General features: G+C 42.8%; 1 protein-coding gene across 1 annotated transcript in view; it reads right to left on the minus strand.

Annotated features, from left to right (window-relative positions):
- LOC145411424 (uncharacterized) overlaps positions 1 to 16,404 on the minus strand; it is a 532,564-nt gene that overhangs the window by 55,291 nt on the left and 460,869 nt on the right. The window contains exons 12-14 of the mRNA XM_080281464.1: positions 6,391 to 6,552; positions 4,030 to 4,158; positions 3,436 to 3,550 (exon numbers count right to left, since the gene is read on the minus strand). Coding sequence (XP_080137590.1) covers positions 3,436 to 3,550; positions 4,030 to 4,158; positions 6,391 to 6,552 — 406 coding nt within the window. The remainder of the gene's footprint in view (positions 1 to 3,435; positions 3,551 to 4,029; positions 4,159 to 6,390; positions 6,553 to 16,404) is intronic.

The following is a 16,404-nucleotide window of genomic DNA, read 5'->3' on the forward strand; positions in this document are numbered from 1 at the left end:
ACATTAATTAAGCAACACTATTTTTAAAAGGTTGTTTGCCCATTTCACTGGGCTTATTGTTGATAGTCCTGACACAATTGTACTTTATATTTTCTAGTTTTCTGGATTCTACCTCACCCCATCCACTGGGGGAGAAAAAGGTTGAGATGATAACGATGATGATTATCTGCTCTGTACCCTTTTCACTGAGCAGTGTGATGTCTGCTCTCTTTACCATAACAATGTATAAATTCTTATGGTTTTATGACATCTACCACATTTTATTGCTGTTCCCTCCAGGTGATTTTATTCAGCTTAGTGAAGAGGCTGCATTGAATCATACAGTTCAACTGAGACTGTTTTTCATAAAAAAATGGAATCAACGTACTGAGGGGGCTAACATTTTAATTTGATCCTTATAAAGTAATCATGTTTTCAAGGTTTAACGTTTAGTTATTTAGAGTACCTGGAATGTTTACTGAAACACCTGTGTTATCCCTTATGGTGTACTATCTTCTTTAACAGGTATACCATTATTCAAACTGCTCCTGATTACTGATGTTTGTTAATACTGTACTATGAAAATCTTCCTTGTTATGATACAGTCTCAAACTGTTCACTTACTGCTCCCTCAGCTGTTTCATTGTCTATTTTGATGCATTACTTGACACTGATGCTTTATAAAAATTTGGTATCATAATGGCTGACAACATCAGCTAGGATGAAAGTCACATGCCATGCACTATGGTCTGAATCCACATGAGGCATATGGATTTCTCAGTTATATAATGCCAGCTCCTAAAACTGTCCCCTGCCCTTAAATGTCCTGGACTACAATTGTCTGGTCTTGGGTCCCTACACTTTGAATTACGTTATATGGAACTGGCTGTGTTATTTTACCACTTACAAAGCTACCAGTTTACAATGTACATGAGATATACAGCCATATAACAACGAAGTCTACAGCCATATAACAACGAAGTCTAAGTATATTTATGATGGGAGTAAATCAACTAACCTCTGAAACAACCAATTGGAGATATTACGGATCAATTTTCAATCACCATACATGGTGAAAACTGACTGAAATGTACTGTACATGTTCTCCCAAATATTAAGGATACAAGAACTGTATTTGTAATAATACCTGATGGTGTGTGGTAGGTGTACCTATTTAATGAGTAATATTTTGTTGCTCTTAAATCCAAGTCTACCTGATGTCACTATCAGGAATAGTAATAAGAAAAACTATTCTGAATGAAGTGTTTGTGTTATCAAATGTACTGTGCAGTCTAGGACACAATATCACCCCATATTTCAGTAATAACACCTCAGAAAAGCTGAGCCATCCAACACAAGCAATAGCTATAATACAACATGCATTGTGCAATACAACTCATATTTTGTCAATTGTAAATAATTTTCAAGCAAAGCTGGGAAAACAGTTGTCTCTTAGACTGTAAATGCCAGTGCATTACATGTTTATAAAAATTCTATGACGTAACATAGTCAACTTACTTATGCTGTCTTTAACTCCTTCAATACGATGATGTGTTTCTAAGTACTGAGATATTTCTAACACCACTAGATCATTTTATTCCCCTACGGACATATGTCTGATGGTTATGAGGTTAGAAAATGAGTCTGTTAACCCCTTCTGGTCCAGAATGTATTTGCAAAGTGAATAAAATAAACTGTTAGGCAGCATAAAATAAAAATGACATCTTTAAGATGAAGGGGTTAACGGCAACACCCAAAGAAACAATTTCTGAATCAATGAATGTGAGTTTGTGGTAGGTGGGGGTGCTCACCATCCACTCACTCGATGTAGTGCTGCTCTCAGGTGTCTGCCATTTCCTCTCCTCCATCATTCTTTCCTTCCATCCTCTTCTGTCTTTCTTTCCTTCATTCTTTCCTTGTCCTTCTGCCTACGGGTGACTTCACACTCCCTCTTCCTTCTTTCCTTTTCCTTCTGCCTGTGGGTGGCTCTACACTAAGTGACAAGCCAAATGGTTTCCTGTACACCAGGAAACCATTTCCTATTCTGCATGGTAACCATATAACCAAATTTTGGCACCTGGTGGTTAAGTGGGTAATTATGGCACTCCAATCGGATTGAGCCGGTGAAGGTTTATATCCAAGGGATGGTTGGGGTTTATTGCTCATGTAATGCCACTCAGGGATGAGTGAAGCTGGTCACTCTCATCTTAAATGTCAGGACCAACTTGCCTAGCACCAGGGTCCTACGCTCCTCATGGGGCAACGTAGGACTAGATGATGGATGGATGAATGGAAGTCTCTGAGTTTTGAGACAGAGTTCACTATGTGCCTCTGTAACAAATTCCATCCAGTGATACATCTCCTGTTTTATACTTGTATCATGTTTATTAAAGCATATTTGACTTCTGCCTCTTCTGAGCTTCCCTTAAACATTACTGAAACATGTATTATAAACACCAAGATTTACAGATAAAAGTTGTATTTTGGTGCGAAGAATGTTTGAGAGAATGAGAGAGGTACAGTATATGGAGATACAGTCAGGACCATCCCCTATCTGAGGACTCCCACGAGGAAGCAAGGTGCTGAAGATGACTGTCATGTTAAAACAGGCATGCTAACCCTTGTCATGCACTCTTCCCTGCAAATTTCATCCTACCAGCTCAATCCCTTGTCATTTCCTAAGCCTCATCAACCTCTAAGCAGTATACACGTTTACCACACATTTTCACGATAATGACCTAACACACTTCCCACCCTCAAATTCATTCACATAATCCCTTACCATCCTGTTCATGTTCATTCACACATGACCATACCATCTAAGTACACCCTTCACCTATTGTCCACAGACTTCCTGAATTCACATAACCCCTTACCATCCTGTTCATGTTCATTCACATATGACTAAACCATCTAAGTACACCCTTCACCTATTGTCTACAGACTTCCTGAATGTGTTCCAAAATATCACCTTATTCTTACAAATGAAACATCTGCAGGAAAACAGGCAATTCAATTCTACTGATAACAATGGAACTATACTAAGTACACTTTCTGTAATTCACAGTACACATGATGAGAGAGAGAGAGAGAGAGAGAGAGAGAGAGAGAGAGCAACTAACTGTACACGGTGGGTACATAGAACTGATGTATGCTCACACCAGAAGATCTCCAAACACTGTCAGCACCATTCTGAAAACAGCTTCCCCTCACATTACTGTATATCTTCGTCAGTAATAGTAAACTGCACCATACTCCATTGGAACGACATTTAATTGTATCACTCCACAATTAGGCATACCAACCATTCTGAGATGACATGCTACGTTCTACTCATTTTCAGATTACCATCACAGGTGTCTGGGAAGTTTTTGGTGGGGGTGTACAATGTTAGCACAGGTACTGATCATAAGTTAAAAGACCTCTGGAAATGCAGTACAATATTCTAGAACTGACCTGGGACAGATGCTGATGAACTGAGGTCGAGGAGATAGTTTATGGTGGCCTGAGGAAGGTTGCCATCAACTACAACCAGTGGTGCTCGGCTGATCACACCCTCAAACTGGCTCACCTGGTAGGGGATATAACAGTATTTGAGTACTACAGTCAAATGGGATTTCTGATACAAGGGGGAACTGATCAAATATTTGTGAATCAACATCCAGGCCTCTGCTGTTGGATGACAATGGATCCACCCTATTGTGCATAGGGAAACAAATCTGCATTAAACTGAGATGGAACTAATAAAGGCAGGAAAAAAAAAATCCACTTGACCCTGGAGGTAACCACATCCCGTATTTACATAATTAAATGTACAGTATTTTAACTACTGTACTGTACTATACATACGCAAATTACCACTTTTGTGCATGAAGTCCAACTTTTTTTTTTCTTTAGCAGCTGTTTCTGTAAACTAGCTAATCAGTTAAACTGACAGTCTAGTAACTGAGCTTTGAATAGGCATTACTATAATTTACTGTGGACTTCATGCTGATGAAGACTGTCAAAAATATGCCTTAAAATAAGGAATTATTGTCCAAATCAACTCACATGGGCTGGGGTGATGCAGTCGTGTACTCTCATGTCACCGACACCAAACAGTGCCTCACCACCTTGGTCCAGCACCACACAGTACACTGCTGTTGAAGTATTTTTTACCACTGCTAGTCCATCCTGTTCCTGAAAAGTACAACCTCTCTTGTAATGTATGCACAGTAGTACAATTCAAAGCTGGTGTTAGAGGGAGACTCCTTTGCAGGATGGCACCGATATGGATGGACGGATCCACTGTCTGGTTATAGAGTCATCCTTCAACTTCCTCCCTATCCACTGAAAGGTAACTGGTGGACTGTAGGAAAATGGCAACTTCAGCCAGTAGTCCACCAGATACATGCCCAGCTGAGTATCAAGTCACAACAACAACAATCCCATGCTAGGTAAGGCTGTCTATCTTGCTGTATTGGCCTTAGGCTCATCTGAACATGAACTTGGTGGACTGCAGGCTGAAGTTTCCCTTTCGCAGTCTACCATCCTCCTTTAAGTGGACAAGAAGGGAGTTGAGGGAGCCACCCATGTCAGTGAACAATTGGCACCTGAAATACAACCACTTCTACCAAGTGCTTTGCTAAGTGAGTGTGTGTGTATGATGAAAGGTGTGTTTGGGTGTTCTGGGCAGCAATGAAGAGTCTATGGCCTACAAAACCATTTGTGAGGTAATGTTAGAGTTCAAATTCTGGTGCAGGCAGCTGGCTCCACTCAATTCAAGTACCTATTCTCTTTGGACAAGCAGGCAAAATCAGGATCCATGGCAGTAGCTACCTGGAAGGTTATAGTTTGCAAACCCACTCTCAAAAGACATTGATAAATTTTTGCTTCCAGTAAGCAGTATTCATCAACATAAATGACTTTTCTTCTGTGTCATTTTCTTCACAAACTGGTCTGAGGTTATTAAAAAAAAACTGAGTGGGAGGTGGGGTCTTGGGAAGCGAAGCTCCTCCCCACCCTCATTTAGATGTAACTTCTGAAAGAAACGAACATCAAACTGTGGCAACCCAAATGATGCTGTGGCTTGATATCCCAAGAAAGTGGGCAAATAACCCAACACAGGCTCAAGGGCCAAGGCTACAGAGATGATCACTGTGGCTCAAAAGCACCTCTGGGCACCAGACCCATCTCACCTCTGTATACAACTGGTCATGCTGGAAGGATGCCTTTATGCAATGACACTGATATAACTAGGTGGCTCCACTGCTCAATTAAAATGACGTCCCTCATCTTCTTCCCTACGCACCGAAAGGAAGATGGTAAAAAAATGGCCAGGGGGGTGAGGGTCGGGGGCAAAGATCCCCCATTGGTTTTGAAATGTATGCATAACAGTGAGGGAGGAACAAATGTGCGTTAGGAACCAAACGCAAGAAAGAAGTTAGCCCCCCCCCCCCAACACCTATACTCCTAGTGGGTAAATAACAGGATAAAGCAACACAAATATTTTATATGCTGGTACCGAAGGTTGCCACTGGGTGAACTTGTTTATCGATGAACAGTTCCGTGGGATGACTATGAAGGATGTTGTCTGGTTAAACGTTTTGGATTGCCGCAGTGGTTACTCAAAATACCGGCAATTACATTAGTATCAAACATCGTTACCTACATTACATGCAAATGATAATCAAGAACCATTACTCAACTCACTAAAGATGCAGGAAATTAAAAATCTCACTTCAAAACTCGTATCCTGACAACACAGTTTCCAGAACATCCCACGCCTTCCAGACCTCTCATGCAGCGGAGATGTTAACATTCGTAATTATTTCCTTAAGGAATGCTATTTTGATATTAAACTTTAGGAAATTTTTTAAAACCTGGCATATTCTAATTAGAGTATATGACAGCACGATGTAAACCATGACATAATCTAGGCCTACTCATCTCTTATCCCAGTCTCAACTCCAAATGTACTGTACAGCCCGAAATCCGGGAGGCATGTTAATAAACATGAAAAAACGAAGACAAATCTTCGGTTGTTTACTTTTTTCTTTTTTTAACAAATGCAGAAAACAGAAGACTGACTTCTTTGTAATGCAGAATGCCGTCTAACAACTTCCCATCTTCAAAGGTTTTAAAACTGACTGACATTATTATAGACGGTTTGTTTTCATCGGCCAAGGACTCTTAACCCCTTTCTACTAAGATGGTGGCCAAGTGTGGTCAGTTAGGAGGATAAAAATTTGACTACTAACCAAGAAGACTCAATCCTCCCTCATAACTAAAGCTCACCGAATTTCACACAATCACTACTTAAGAATTCAAGTTGAGTGGATCATCTCCGTCAGACGATACCAAACTGGCTATAGTAGATATCTGAGGCGTGCCTACATCATCAAGCTCTCGGTTTAAGCTTCCTCTCCTTACCATCATAGCATTGTGTGCGGTGAGTGCGCGTCCGTGCATATCGTCACCTATAGCCGATATAAAGAAGGGTCTGTAGTGAAGGCGGGCTAGGGCGTCTGCCAGGTTGCGACCCACGCCACCGTAGCTCTGACGAATTAACCCTCGGTGCGTCTGGCCCGATAACTGGGGAAGGAAGTGAAAAATGAATAAGGAGACAGATTACTGATAGTAATGCTTTGACAATTTTCCCAAAGCTATATAATATTATCTGGAAATAGAAGTAAGAGGAAACAGTTGATCATCATCATCACCACTGTCATCATCACATTATCACCAATATCATCCTGGCCATTCTTCCCATGGAAGGATGGGGTAAGACAGGGCCAAGAAAACAGTGAAAGGGAATGCACGAAAGAGGGCCAGACACTCATCCACATACCGTTTAATAGGCCCCAAAATCCTGGCTTCACATCACAAATCTAACCATCTTCATTTTTTTTTTTAAATTGTTGACGTACATTACCTGCCATATCCTCCTAATATGCATTAAAGAAAGGGGGGGATGGGGGGGTAAATCGCTTTTCATGTAATCCACCTTACATAATTTATCCAACCAGTTAAATATTTTATTCTCAAACTCCATATATTACCGTACCTCGCTTTCTCACACACTCATTTATCTATCCAGCTTCTTGGTCCACCACGCCTTCTCCCTCTCTAAAACTTGCCCTCAAACACCCCTTTCGCCTCCCCTCCCCTCTCTCTGACCATACCACCTAAGCAGCACATTCTCTTCTATCCTGTCATCACCAGACTTCCTTACTCCACATTTTTTCACGAATTACAAATATAAGACGCAGTGAAGGACATAAAATAGTTATGGCTGTAATGAAGAGACCTCGCCATCAATTTTGCCAAAGAAAAAATAAATATTATTATATATGAAGATTGTGGGTCAAGAGGATTATGGCTGAATTGCATGACCCCAACCTCAAACAAATCTGATTAAAGGTCAAAAGCTAACTTCTTCAAAACGCTGACTTTTGCTGTTGTTATTGTTATTATTTTGTTACTTGTTACTGTCATTATTACTGTTGCTGATGTTTACGACGAAGTCACACAGCAATCTGGTTTGGGGTCAAAGGTAACTTTTTCAAAACGCTGCATTTTTTTTTCTTGTCACTACCAGACAATTTTGTTCAGAGGAGGTTTTCGATTTGTAGGCGAGTTAGACATGGCCTTAGTTAACTCCCTCAATATTATCCATCTATCTATCTATAGCCAGACGCCATGATGCCGTACGGGGTGGCCATTTGTCTCTGAGTTGGTTGTTTTACGGGGAGGGGCAGTAATCCATCAATACTATCTATCTATCTATCTATTGCCAGACGCCTCAATCTCGTTTGGGGTGGCCACAAACAAATCGCCTCCAAGTCGCCCTGTCCCCCGCCATTTCACTACCCTGCTCCCAACTCACACCCCCTTCTCTTATATACCTCTCCACCCCATCCCTCCATCTCATCCTCGGTCTCCCCCTCCCTCTTCCACCCTCCACCTCACTCACATACACTCTCTTCGTCAGTCTTTCACCCTCCATCCTCTCCACATGGCCAAACCACCTCAGTGTGTTCCTCACAACGCTTCCTATCACATCCACATCAACACCACAACGCTCCTTTATATCCTCATTCGTCAGCCTGTCTCTCCACGTGACTCCACAGGCTCCTCTTAAATAACTCATTTCCACTGCTCTCACTCTTGACTTGTGTCCTTCCAACAATGTCCAAGCTTCACTTCCGTACGTTAGAGTTGGTATCACATTACTGTCATGTAGTAACTTTTTTACTTCCATGCTCACTTCCCTGTTTCTTATCACTGCTTTCAAGGAACCAGCAACCTTTCTTCCCTGCTGTACCCTTTCAAGCACTTCACCCTCCAAACCTCCATCCTTACTCATCACACTACCCAAATACTTAAACGTACTCACATTTTCCAATTCCTCACCATCCAACCTCGCTGTACATTCACTGACTTCACCTCTCTCAAAGACCATCACTTTACTCTTCCCTACATTCACCTTTAGGTTCCGTTAGTTACACACTCTCTCAAACTCATCCACCAAGCCTTGCAGCTCCCCTTCGTCTTCACTCAACAACACAGTATCATCTGCAAACAACAGTACAGGGAGTTTCCAAACACTATCCTCTCTCACCAGGGCCACTCCAACATCCACTACCCTACCTTGTACCTCTTTTATTACCCCATCCATGTACAGATTGAACAACCATGGAGACATGACACATCCCTGTTTCAAACCAACTTTCAAAGAGAAAAATTCACTTAGTTCACCATCCACACGCACTGCAGCCTTCGCACCATCGTACATACTCTTCACAGCATTCAACAACTTCCCATCTACTCCATATATTCTTAACACTTTCCACAATCCTTGTCTATCCACCCTGTCATATGCTTTCTCCAAATCCATGAAAGCCGCATACAACTTCTTTCCCTTCTCTAGAAACTTTTCCACTAAAGATCTAAGAATGAATATCTGATCTACACAACCTCTTCCCTTCCTAAAGCCTCCCTGTTCTTCTCTAACTAATTTCTCTGTTCTTTCTCTAACTCTGTCTATAAGTATCCTACCATACACTTTTCCTATTATACTAAGAAGACAAATGCCCCTATGATTACCACACACTTCTTTTTCCCCTTTTCCTTTGTACAAGGGAATAATTATACCTGACTTCCAATCCTCCGGGACTCTACCTTCCTCCCAGGCCAATCTGCACATCTTCCACATCCATTCTACTACTATCTCTCCCCCATGCTTCAGCATCTCACCACACACTCCATCAATTCCTGGGGCTTTCCCCGATTTAACTTTCTTCATTGCTTCCACAACCTCTATCCTACTGATTTCTTCCTGTCTTCTCACCTCCCTCCTTCTCCCAGCCATTCCCCAGCCACTTATACTCGCATTACTTCCATCCTCTACGTTCAACAATTCCTTAAAGTGTTCTCTCCATCTGCTCACTTTTTCTCCCTTCTCCACTAGTAATCTACCATGTTTATCTTTCACTCCCCTGCTAACTTCACTTCCACCCTGTCTTACTCTTTTCACTTCTCTCTCCAGAACATTTTCTTACAGTCCCTCCACTTTACACTCAAATTCCTTCCAAATTCCTCATCCACTCTCTTCTTACTCTCTCTTACTAATCTTTTCACCTCTCTTCCTTTCCACATATAACTCTCTCTTCCGCCTCTCAACTTCTTCCACGCCCCTATTTCTCATCCATTCATTGTATGCTTTCTTCTTTTGTGCCACAGCCTGTTTCACCTCTTCAGTCCACCACGCTGTTCCTTGCACCCCCCTCCGTCTTCTCTTCCTTCCACACACCACATCACATGCTGCACATATTTCTTCTGTAAATATCTTACACACACCTTCCACGTCTCCCATCTGCTCTAATTCATATTTGCCCAATCGTTCCTCCACTTCTCTCTTATACTCTGCCTTTTTCTCATCCTCTTGTAACCTTTCCACTCTCCTTGCAACTACTCCTTCCTCTCGTCTTTCCCTTCTTCTATTCCTCCATCTTACTTGCATCCAAATTCTGGCCACCACCAAGTAGTGGTCAGAAAGTCCACTCCCCCAACCTCTATACACTCTTGCATCCTTTACACATCTTCGCATCCTTTCATCCACACACACATAATCAATCATTGCCTTCCTTTCATTCAGTTCACCACCCACCCTTCTCATCACTCGCCATGTATACCTGTGGATCATTTTATGCCTGAAGAGGGTATTGGCTATTACCAACCCCCTCCCAGCACAAATGTCTACTAACGCACTCCCATTCTCATCTATCTCAGCAGGCACACCCCACTCACCAACTATTCCATCCACCTTCACATTACCAAGTTTACCATTCATATCACCAATCAAAAACACTCTCTCATTCCTTCCAAACTTTTCCATGCACACTTCCACATTTGTCCAGAACTCTTCTCTCACTCTTCTAGCACGATCTTGCGTTGACGCATACACACACACAATCGCCCACATTTGTATTCCAACTTTCAACTTTACCCACACAATCCTTGACCCAACTGATCCATACTGTCTTATGCTCTTCTTCCATCTTTTACTCACAACTATACACACTCCTTCCTTTGCCCTCTCATTCTCATCTACTCCTGCACATATACCCCATCCATACTCCCATTCTCTCACACTTTCTCCTCTCCATTTTGTTTCAGTTATTCCACATACATCCACTTTCGCATCCTCAAGCACCTGGACAATCTCTCTCTCTTTCACCTCATCATTCGCTCCTCTTACATTCCATGTACACATTACCAAGTCCTTTGTCCGGTCCTGGGTCGTCAACGTTTGGTCAGTCCTTGTCCGAGGCTTCTTGTTTGTTTTTTTAGTTAGTTGTTTTCCGGGGAGGGGCACTAACCCTCCGCCAACCCTTTTAGTCGCCTTTTACGACAAGCAGGGATACTGGGGGAGTATTCTTGAAAACCCCCCCCAGGGGGTAGGTAGAATTAGATTAGTAGGTGGAAGGTAGAATTAGATTAAGAATACGTCCACGGGCTGATGGGGTTAAGAGAATCACCATCATCACCACCACCATCACAATCATCACCACCACCATCACAACCATCATCACCATCACCACCATCATCACCATCACCACCACCACCACAATCATCATCCAGCACGGTAATTTCACTAGTTTAACCAGCAAATATAACTCCAGAAATATCACTGACTCAGAACTGCGTGCGTGTACGTGTGTGCGTGTGTAACCATGCTGCCTCATCAGTCAAACACAACAGCATTTTATTGTTTGCGCTCAGTTTATTGTTTGCTCAAAGAAAATGGTGGCTGTAGAGAATGGGGGTCAGAAATGAGAGAGAGAGAGAGAGAGAGAGAGAGAGAGAAACACCAAACTTCCACACTGTCCACCTTCAGTCAACTACCACCATTACCACCACCAACCATACCACCAACCACTGCCACCATTACCAAAACCACCACCACCACCAATTACTGCCATCACCAATTACCAGCGCCCCCCACCAACACCATTACCAACACCATCAACTATCACCATTACTACCACCGGCAACTACGACTACCATTACCACCAACTACAACCATTACCACCACCACCACCACCACCACCCACTACCACGACTATTATCACCACCATCAACTACCATCACCACCATCTACCACCACCACCACCACCCACTACCACAACCATTACCACCACCACCAACTACCACCATTACCAGCACCACTACCACCACCCACCATCATCACCACCAACTCATGAAGCCAAACCGAAAACTGCGATATTTTTGTCTCTTCGCTGCAAACCACAATAAATTTTTTCTTACGTACCCAAGAACAATTTCGCGGCCATAAAACATTTCTCTCTCACAATAACTTCTTGTTGGCTGAATTTTCGGTAATTTTATGATAATCACCTCAAATTACAATCACTGTGTTGTTATAGATCTGGAGGCAATTTTGGGAAGAGAAATAAAGCTTCTTTTTTATTTACATACAAAGTGGGTCATGGTTTGCGTCCCCCTCCTTCTCATTTGTCAATTATTGTGATGCATGGACGAAGGAGTCAGCAATACCAGTGTCTACCCTACACACATATATGATGATGATAATAATAATAATAATAATATAATAATAATAACAATAATAATAATAATAATAATAATAATTTTCTACAATTGGTAAAGGTAACACGTCCCTGGCTACATCACATCAAAACAAGCAAGGATAACCCACTCCCACACCAGCAGACTGAGCCGCCCACGACACACATGAGGCATGGCAAGAAGGCGCAATACATGAAAAAAAAAAAAGAAAAAAAAAAAAGTTTCGTGCTGAGGGGAAAAAAATACACCAAAATTCTTATACATATCGACTTTCGCCTCAAATTCCAAAAAAGAAAAAGTGTAGTTATAGATTTAGTGATAATTTCGGGGGCATTATTATTATTATAATTTTTTTTAAAATGGCTTGATTTTGACTGTATTTTCGATAATTTCTTGGATCATCAGTTCAAATCGCAGTCGGTGTGCTGTTACGTACCTGGGGTCAATCTCTGGAAGACAAATACGATATTCTCCCTTCAGCCCCCCCCCCTCTCTCTCCCTCATATTATAACACCTTCGTGCAGAGACAAAAGAAAATCCTGCATTCGAGACAAGTTCACGTTTCGGCTGGCCTCACATCACACTACTATTTTTCCCCGACTTGATGCAGCCATGTCCGTGATCTGACTCCAAATTAATCCTCTGAAATCTTGATGGTGTTTGTCTTTTTATTATTATTGAAAAAAAAAAAAAATCCCTGAAATCTTGATGGTGTTTGTCTTTTTACTACTGTTGAAAAAAGCAAATAACAGACAGGGAAGAGATTAAAAAAAAAAAAAAAGTAAATAAGACAGGGAAGATTTTTTGCCGAGTTCCCAGCCGCAAAAAATATCGTTCCTGCAAAAAGGCAAAATTCGTCTCTGGAAAATAAGTCACACAAGAAAGCAAAATATACGACCCAGTAATGCAGAGTCGCCTGAAACACCTTATGTAAAAAAAAAGTCTGTTCTCATAAATGGGCGTAAATTATCATCTCACCATCGTCAGAGTTGTGTAACGAAAGATTAACACTAGAATCTGGTGCAGGTCACGAAGAAAGTGCCCTTATTCTGCCACTGAGCTACAGGGAACAGGTATCAAAAGGAAGAGAATATGCATCTAGTTACAATAAATGAACTACAGGGGTGGCAGGCAGAGCGAAAGATATCAAGATGATGAATTACAGAGGTCGTAAGCACGGTGAAAGACAAAAAGAAGATGAATTACAGAGGTCACAGGCAGAGTGAAAGACAGAAAGATGAATTACAGATGTCGTAGGCAAGGTGAAAGACAAAAAGATGATGAATCACAGAGGTCGTAGGCAGAGTGAAAGACAGAAACACATGTGCATAAAGATCTGAGAATATCGGCTGACTCTTTTGTCAAATTTCGACATAAATGAGATGATTGTGTGTAGTTTGAATCCTAAGTCTAAACCAATTCTTTTTCTCTCAACTGTTTAAAAGGCAGTGGTATCAGCTGAATAAAATCGCTTAACAGTGGGCACAGCAAACTACCTGCCTGGGTTTGATAATGCCAGTGTCCTGATATCTAACCATACATACCAGTGTCCTGATCATTCCTGGGGCCTTAATCCTAACCACGTTTATGCCCCCACTTTAGGATGTTCTATAAACTCCAATAATCAACAGCAGCAGCCCCACTCTCTTACACACACACACACACACACACACACACACACACACACACACACACACACACACACACAAACAACCATTATACCTAGACCCTTATCATATTAACCAACAAAACACTGCATAAAACAGCAAGAGATTGTGGGTTACTGGTGGGGAGTCTGGAGGAGAAAGAGAGAAGGGGTGCGGGGTGAGGGGAGAGGGTTGGGGAGAGAAGATGACGAAGAACGAAGAAGAGACGTGGAAGAGGGAGATGGGGGAAAGACAGGGAGACAGCAGTGGCAAAGAAAGGGAGAGAGAGATGAGAAAAAAGAGAAGACATATGCAATCATACAAATACAGATAGATATGGACATGTATTTATGTACTGTATGTATGTATATAGAAACAAAACATTCCAAGTATGAACAGAGAGAGAGAGAGAGAGAGAGAGAGAGAAAGAGAGAGAGGGTGTGTGTGTGTGTGTGTGTGTGTGTGTGTGTGTGTGTGTGTGTGTGTGTGTGTGTGTGTGTGTGTGTGTGTGTGTGTGTGTGCGCGCGCGCTAACAAAACATTCTAACTCTACAAACAGTGGGAGAAGGCGAGGCATGATTGTGGGGTGTTGAGGAGGGGGTGTGGGGTGGATAGGAGGCGAGGCATGATTGTGGGGTGTTGAGGAGGGAGTGTGGGGTGGATAGGAGGAATAAGAGTGAGGGTGAGGGGACGGACAAGCAAGACAGAGGGGAAAGACGGGGAGGAATGGGGGTCAAAGATTTGTTCCCTTCTCCTTCTGTTCCCCGTCACCCCACCCCCCACGGCCTAAACACAGATCGCGTGACAACAGAGGCGGTGGGGGGCGGAGAGGAGGTGGAGCAGGCCCTTGAGGTGGGGAGAGGGGTGAAGGGAGCTTTGAGAGGGTGAGGGGAGGGGTACTAGAGAGATGGAGGGAAAACTGAGAGGGGTGAAGAGGGGAGACAGTGGAGAGATGGAGGGGAAGTAGATGGCCATGGAGAGGAAGGGGACAGCTAAGGGGGGGGGGGGGGCATACAGAGATAAAGGGGGTTCTTGTCGGGGAGGGGGAGCGTTGGGAGTCGTAGGGGAAGGCGAGGCAAAGGGGATCAGAAAACATGGAAGGGGGTCTGTGGCTGTGTAGGTAGTGGGTGGAAGGGGGTCTGGATGGGTGGGTTGCGTGCAGGTTCGCCTTGTCAACTCGAAGCAAAAATACCGTGACGTAAAATAATAAACATGAGGGTAGGAATATAATGATGCACGCTCCTGTGTGTGTGTGTGTGTGTGTGTGTGTGTGTGTGTGTGTGTGTGTGTGTGTGTGTCTTTTCCTTTCTCTGTGTATGTTGTTATTTTTCAATCCTGGGTAAGTTTGTTTTTCTCCTGTGTGTGTTTTAATTTCCTATCCTCTGTGCCAGTTATTTTTTCTTTCCTAGGTATGTATGCTTCTCTCCTGTGTGTGTGTGTGTGTGTGTGTGTGTGTGTGTGTGTGACCATATCGTGCACCGCCTCATAATAACCTTCACCAAATTAGAGAAAATCACGTCTATTACTCGTATTTGTTGAGGGGACAGAGTGGGGGGGAGAGAGAGAGAGAGAGAGAGAGAGAGAGAGAGAGAGAGAGAGAGAGAAGGAGTGGAGAGGTGGAGAGGAGGGGAAGGTGAAGAGGGGTGAGGGTGAGGGTAAGAGAGAAGGACAAGGAGAACGAACGGTAAGGGAGAGGGGAAGCGAATTATAAGAGAGAGAGAGAGAGAGAGAGAGAGAGAGAGAGAGAGAGAGAGAGAGAGAGAGAGAGAGAGAGAGAGAGGGGCGGGGAGAAAGAAAGGGATGGTGAAGAAAAGGTAAAAACGAATGTGGGTTTGAAGGCGAGGGTGAGGGAGAAAGACCAAAAGGGTGAGGGAGAGGAAAATGGTCAAGGGTGAGAGAGAAGAGGAGGGTGAGGATGACAGCGAGGGTGAAAAGAAGGACTAAAAGTGATGGTGACGTTCAGGGTAAGACAGCGTGAGGGTGGAGATTAGGGAGAGTGAGGGTGAGGGTGAGAGTGTGGGTGAGGGTGAGGGCAAGGGGAAGGGAGAATGTGAAGAGTGGTAGCGTGAGGATGAAGGTAAGGGTGAAAAAAAAAAAAATGAAAATGAGGGTGAGGGTGACGAAGCAAGCGAGGTCAGTATTTACAAACAATAATTCACCTTTCCTCATTAACCACGTGATATACAGACATTACATAAATCTATCTTTGAGGTACGATACGAGAGTCATTTGTTGATGGTGTATGTATATGTCCCCTCTCTCTCTCTCTCAAGGATCCTAAGAGTACTAAGAAGAACAGGCAATATTAACTTCGTAGTCTGGGTACTTTCATCTTAGTACACTGAGCACACCTGTTTAAGTACTTTGTTGCACTATAATTTAGTACAAGTTAAAAGGCCTTTTCTGGGGTAGTTTGAGGTCAGAAGTCGAATTAATAGTAGTCTGAGTAAGACTGAATGAGTTTAGTAAGGTAGTTTGGGTGTGTATCGTGTTGAGGGGAAAAAAGAACGTGTGTGTGTGTGTGTGTGTGTGTGTGTGTGTGTGTGTGTGTGTGTGTGTGTGTGTGTGTGAGAGAGAGAGAGAGAGAGAGAGAGAGAGAGAGAGAGAGAGAGAGAGAGAGAGAGAGAGAAATTTACCTCGCACCAAAAACATTATCACCTCCCAAACTACAAAATCAAGAGCTCCTATGA

The sequence above is a fragment of the Coenobita brevimanus genome, chromosome 89, assembly GCF_032717465.1.
Source record: "Coenobita brevimanus isolate Jiangsu-jjx chromosome 89, ASM3271746v2, whole genome shotgun sequence".
Lineage (NCBI taxonomy): Eukaryota > Metazoa > Arthropoda > Malacostraca > Decapoda > Coenobitidae > Coenobita > Coenobita brevimanus.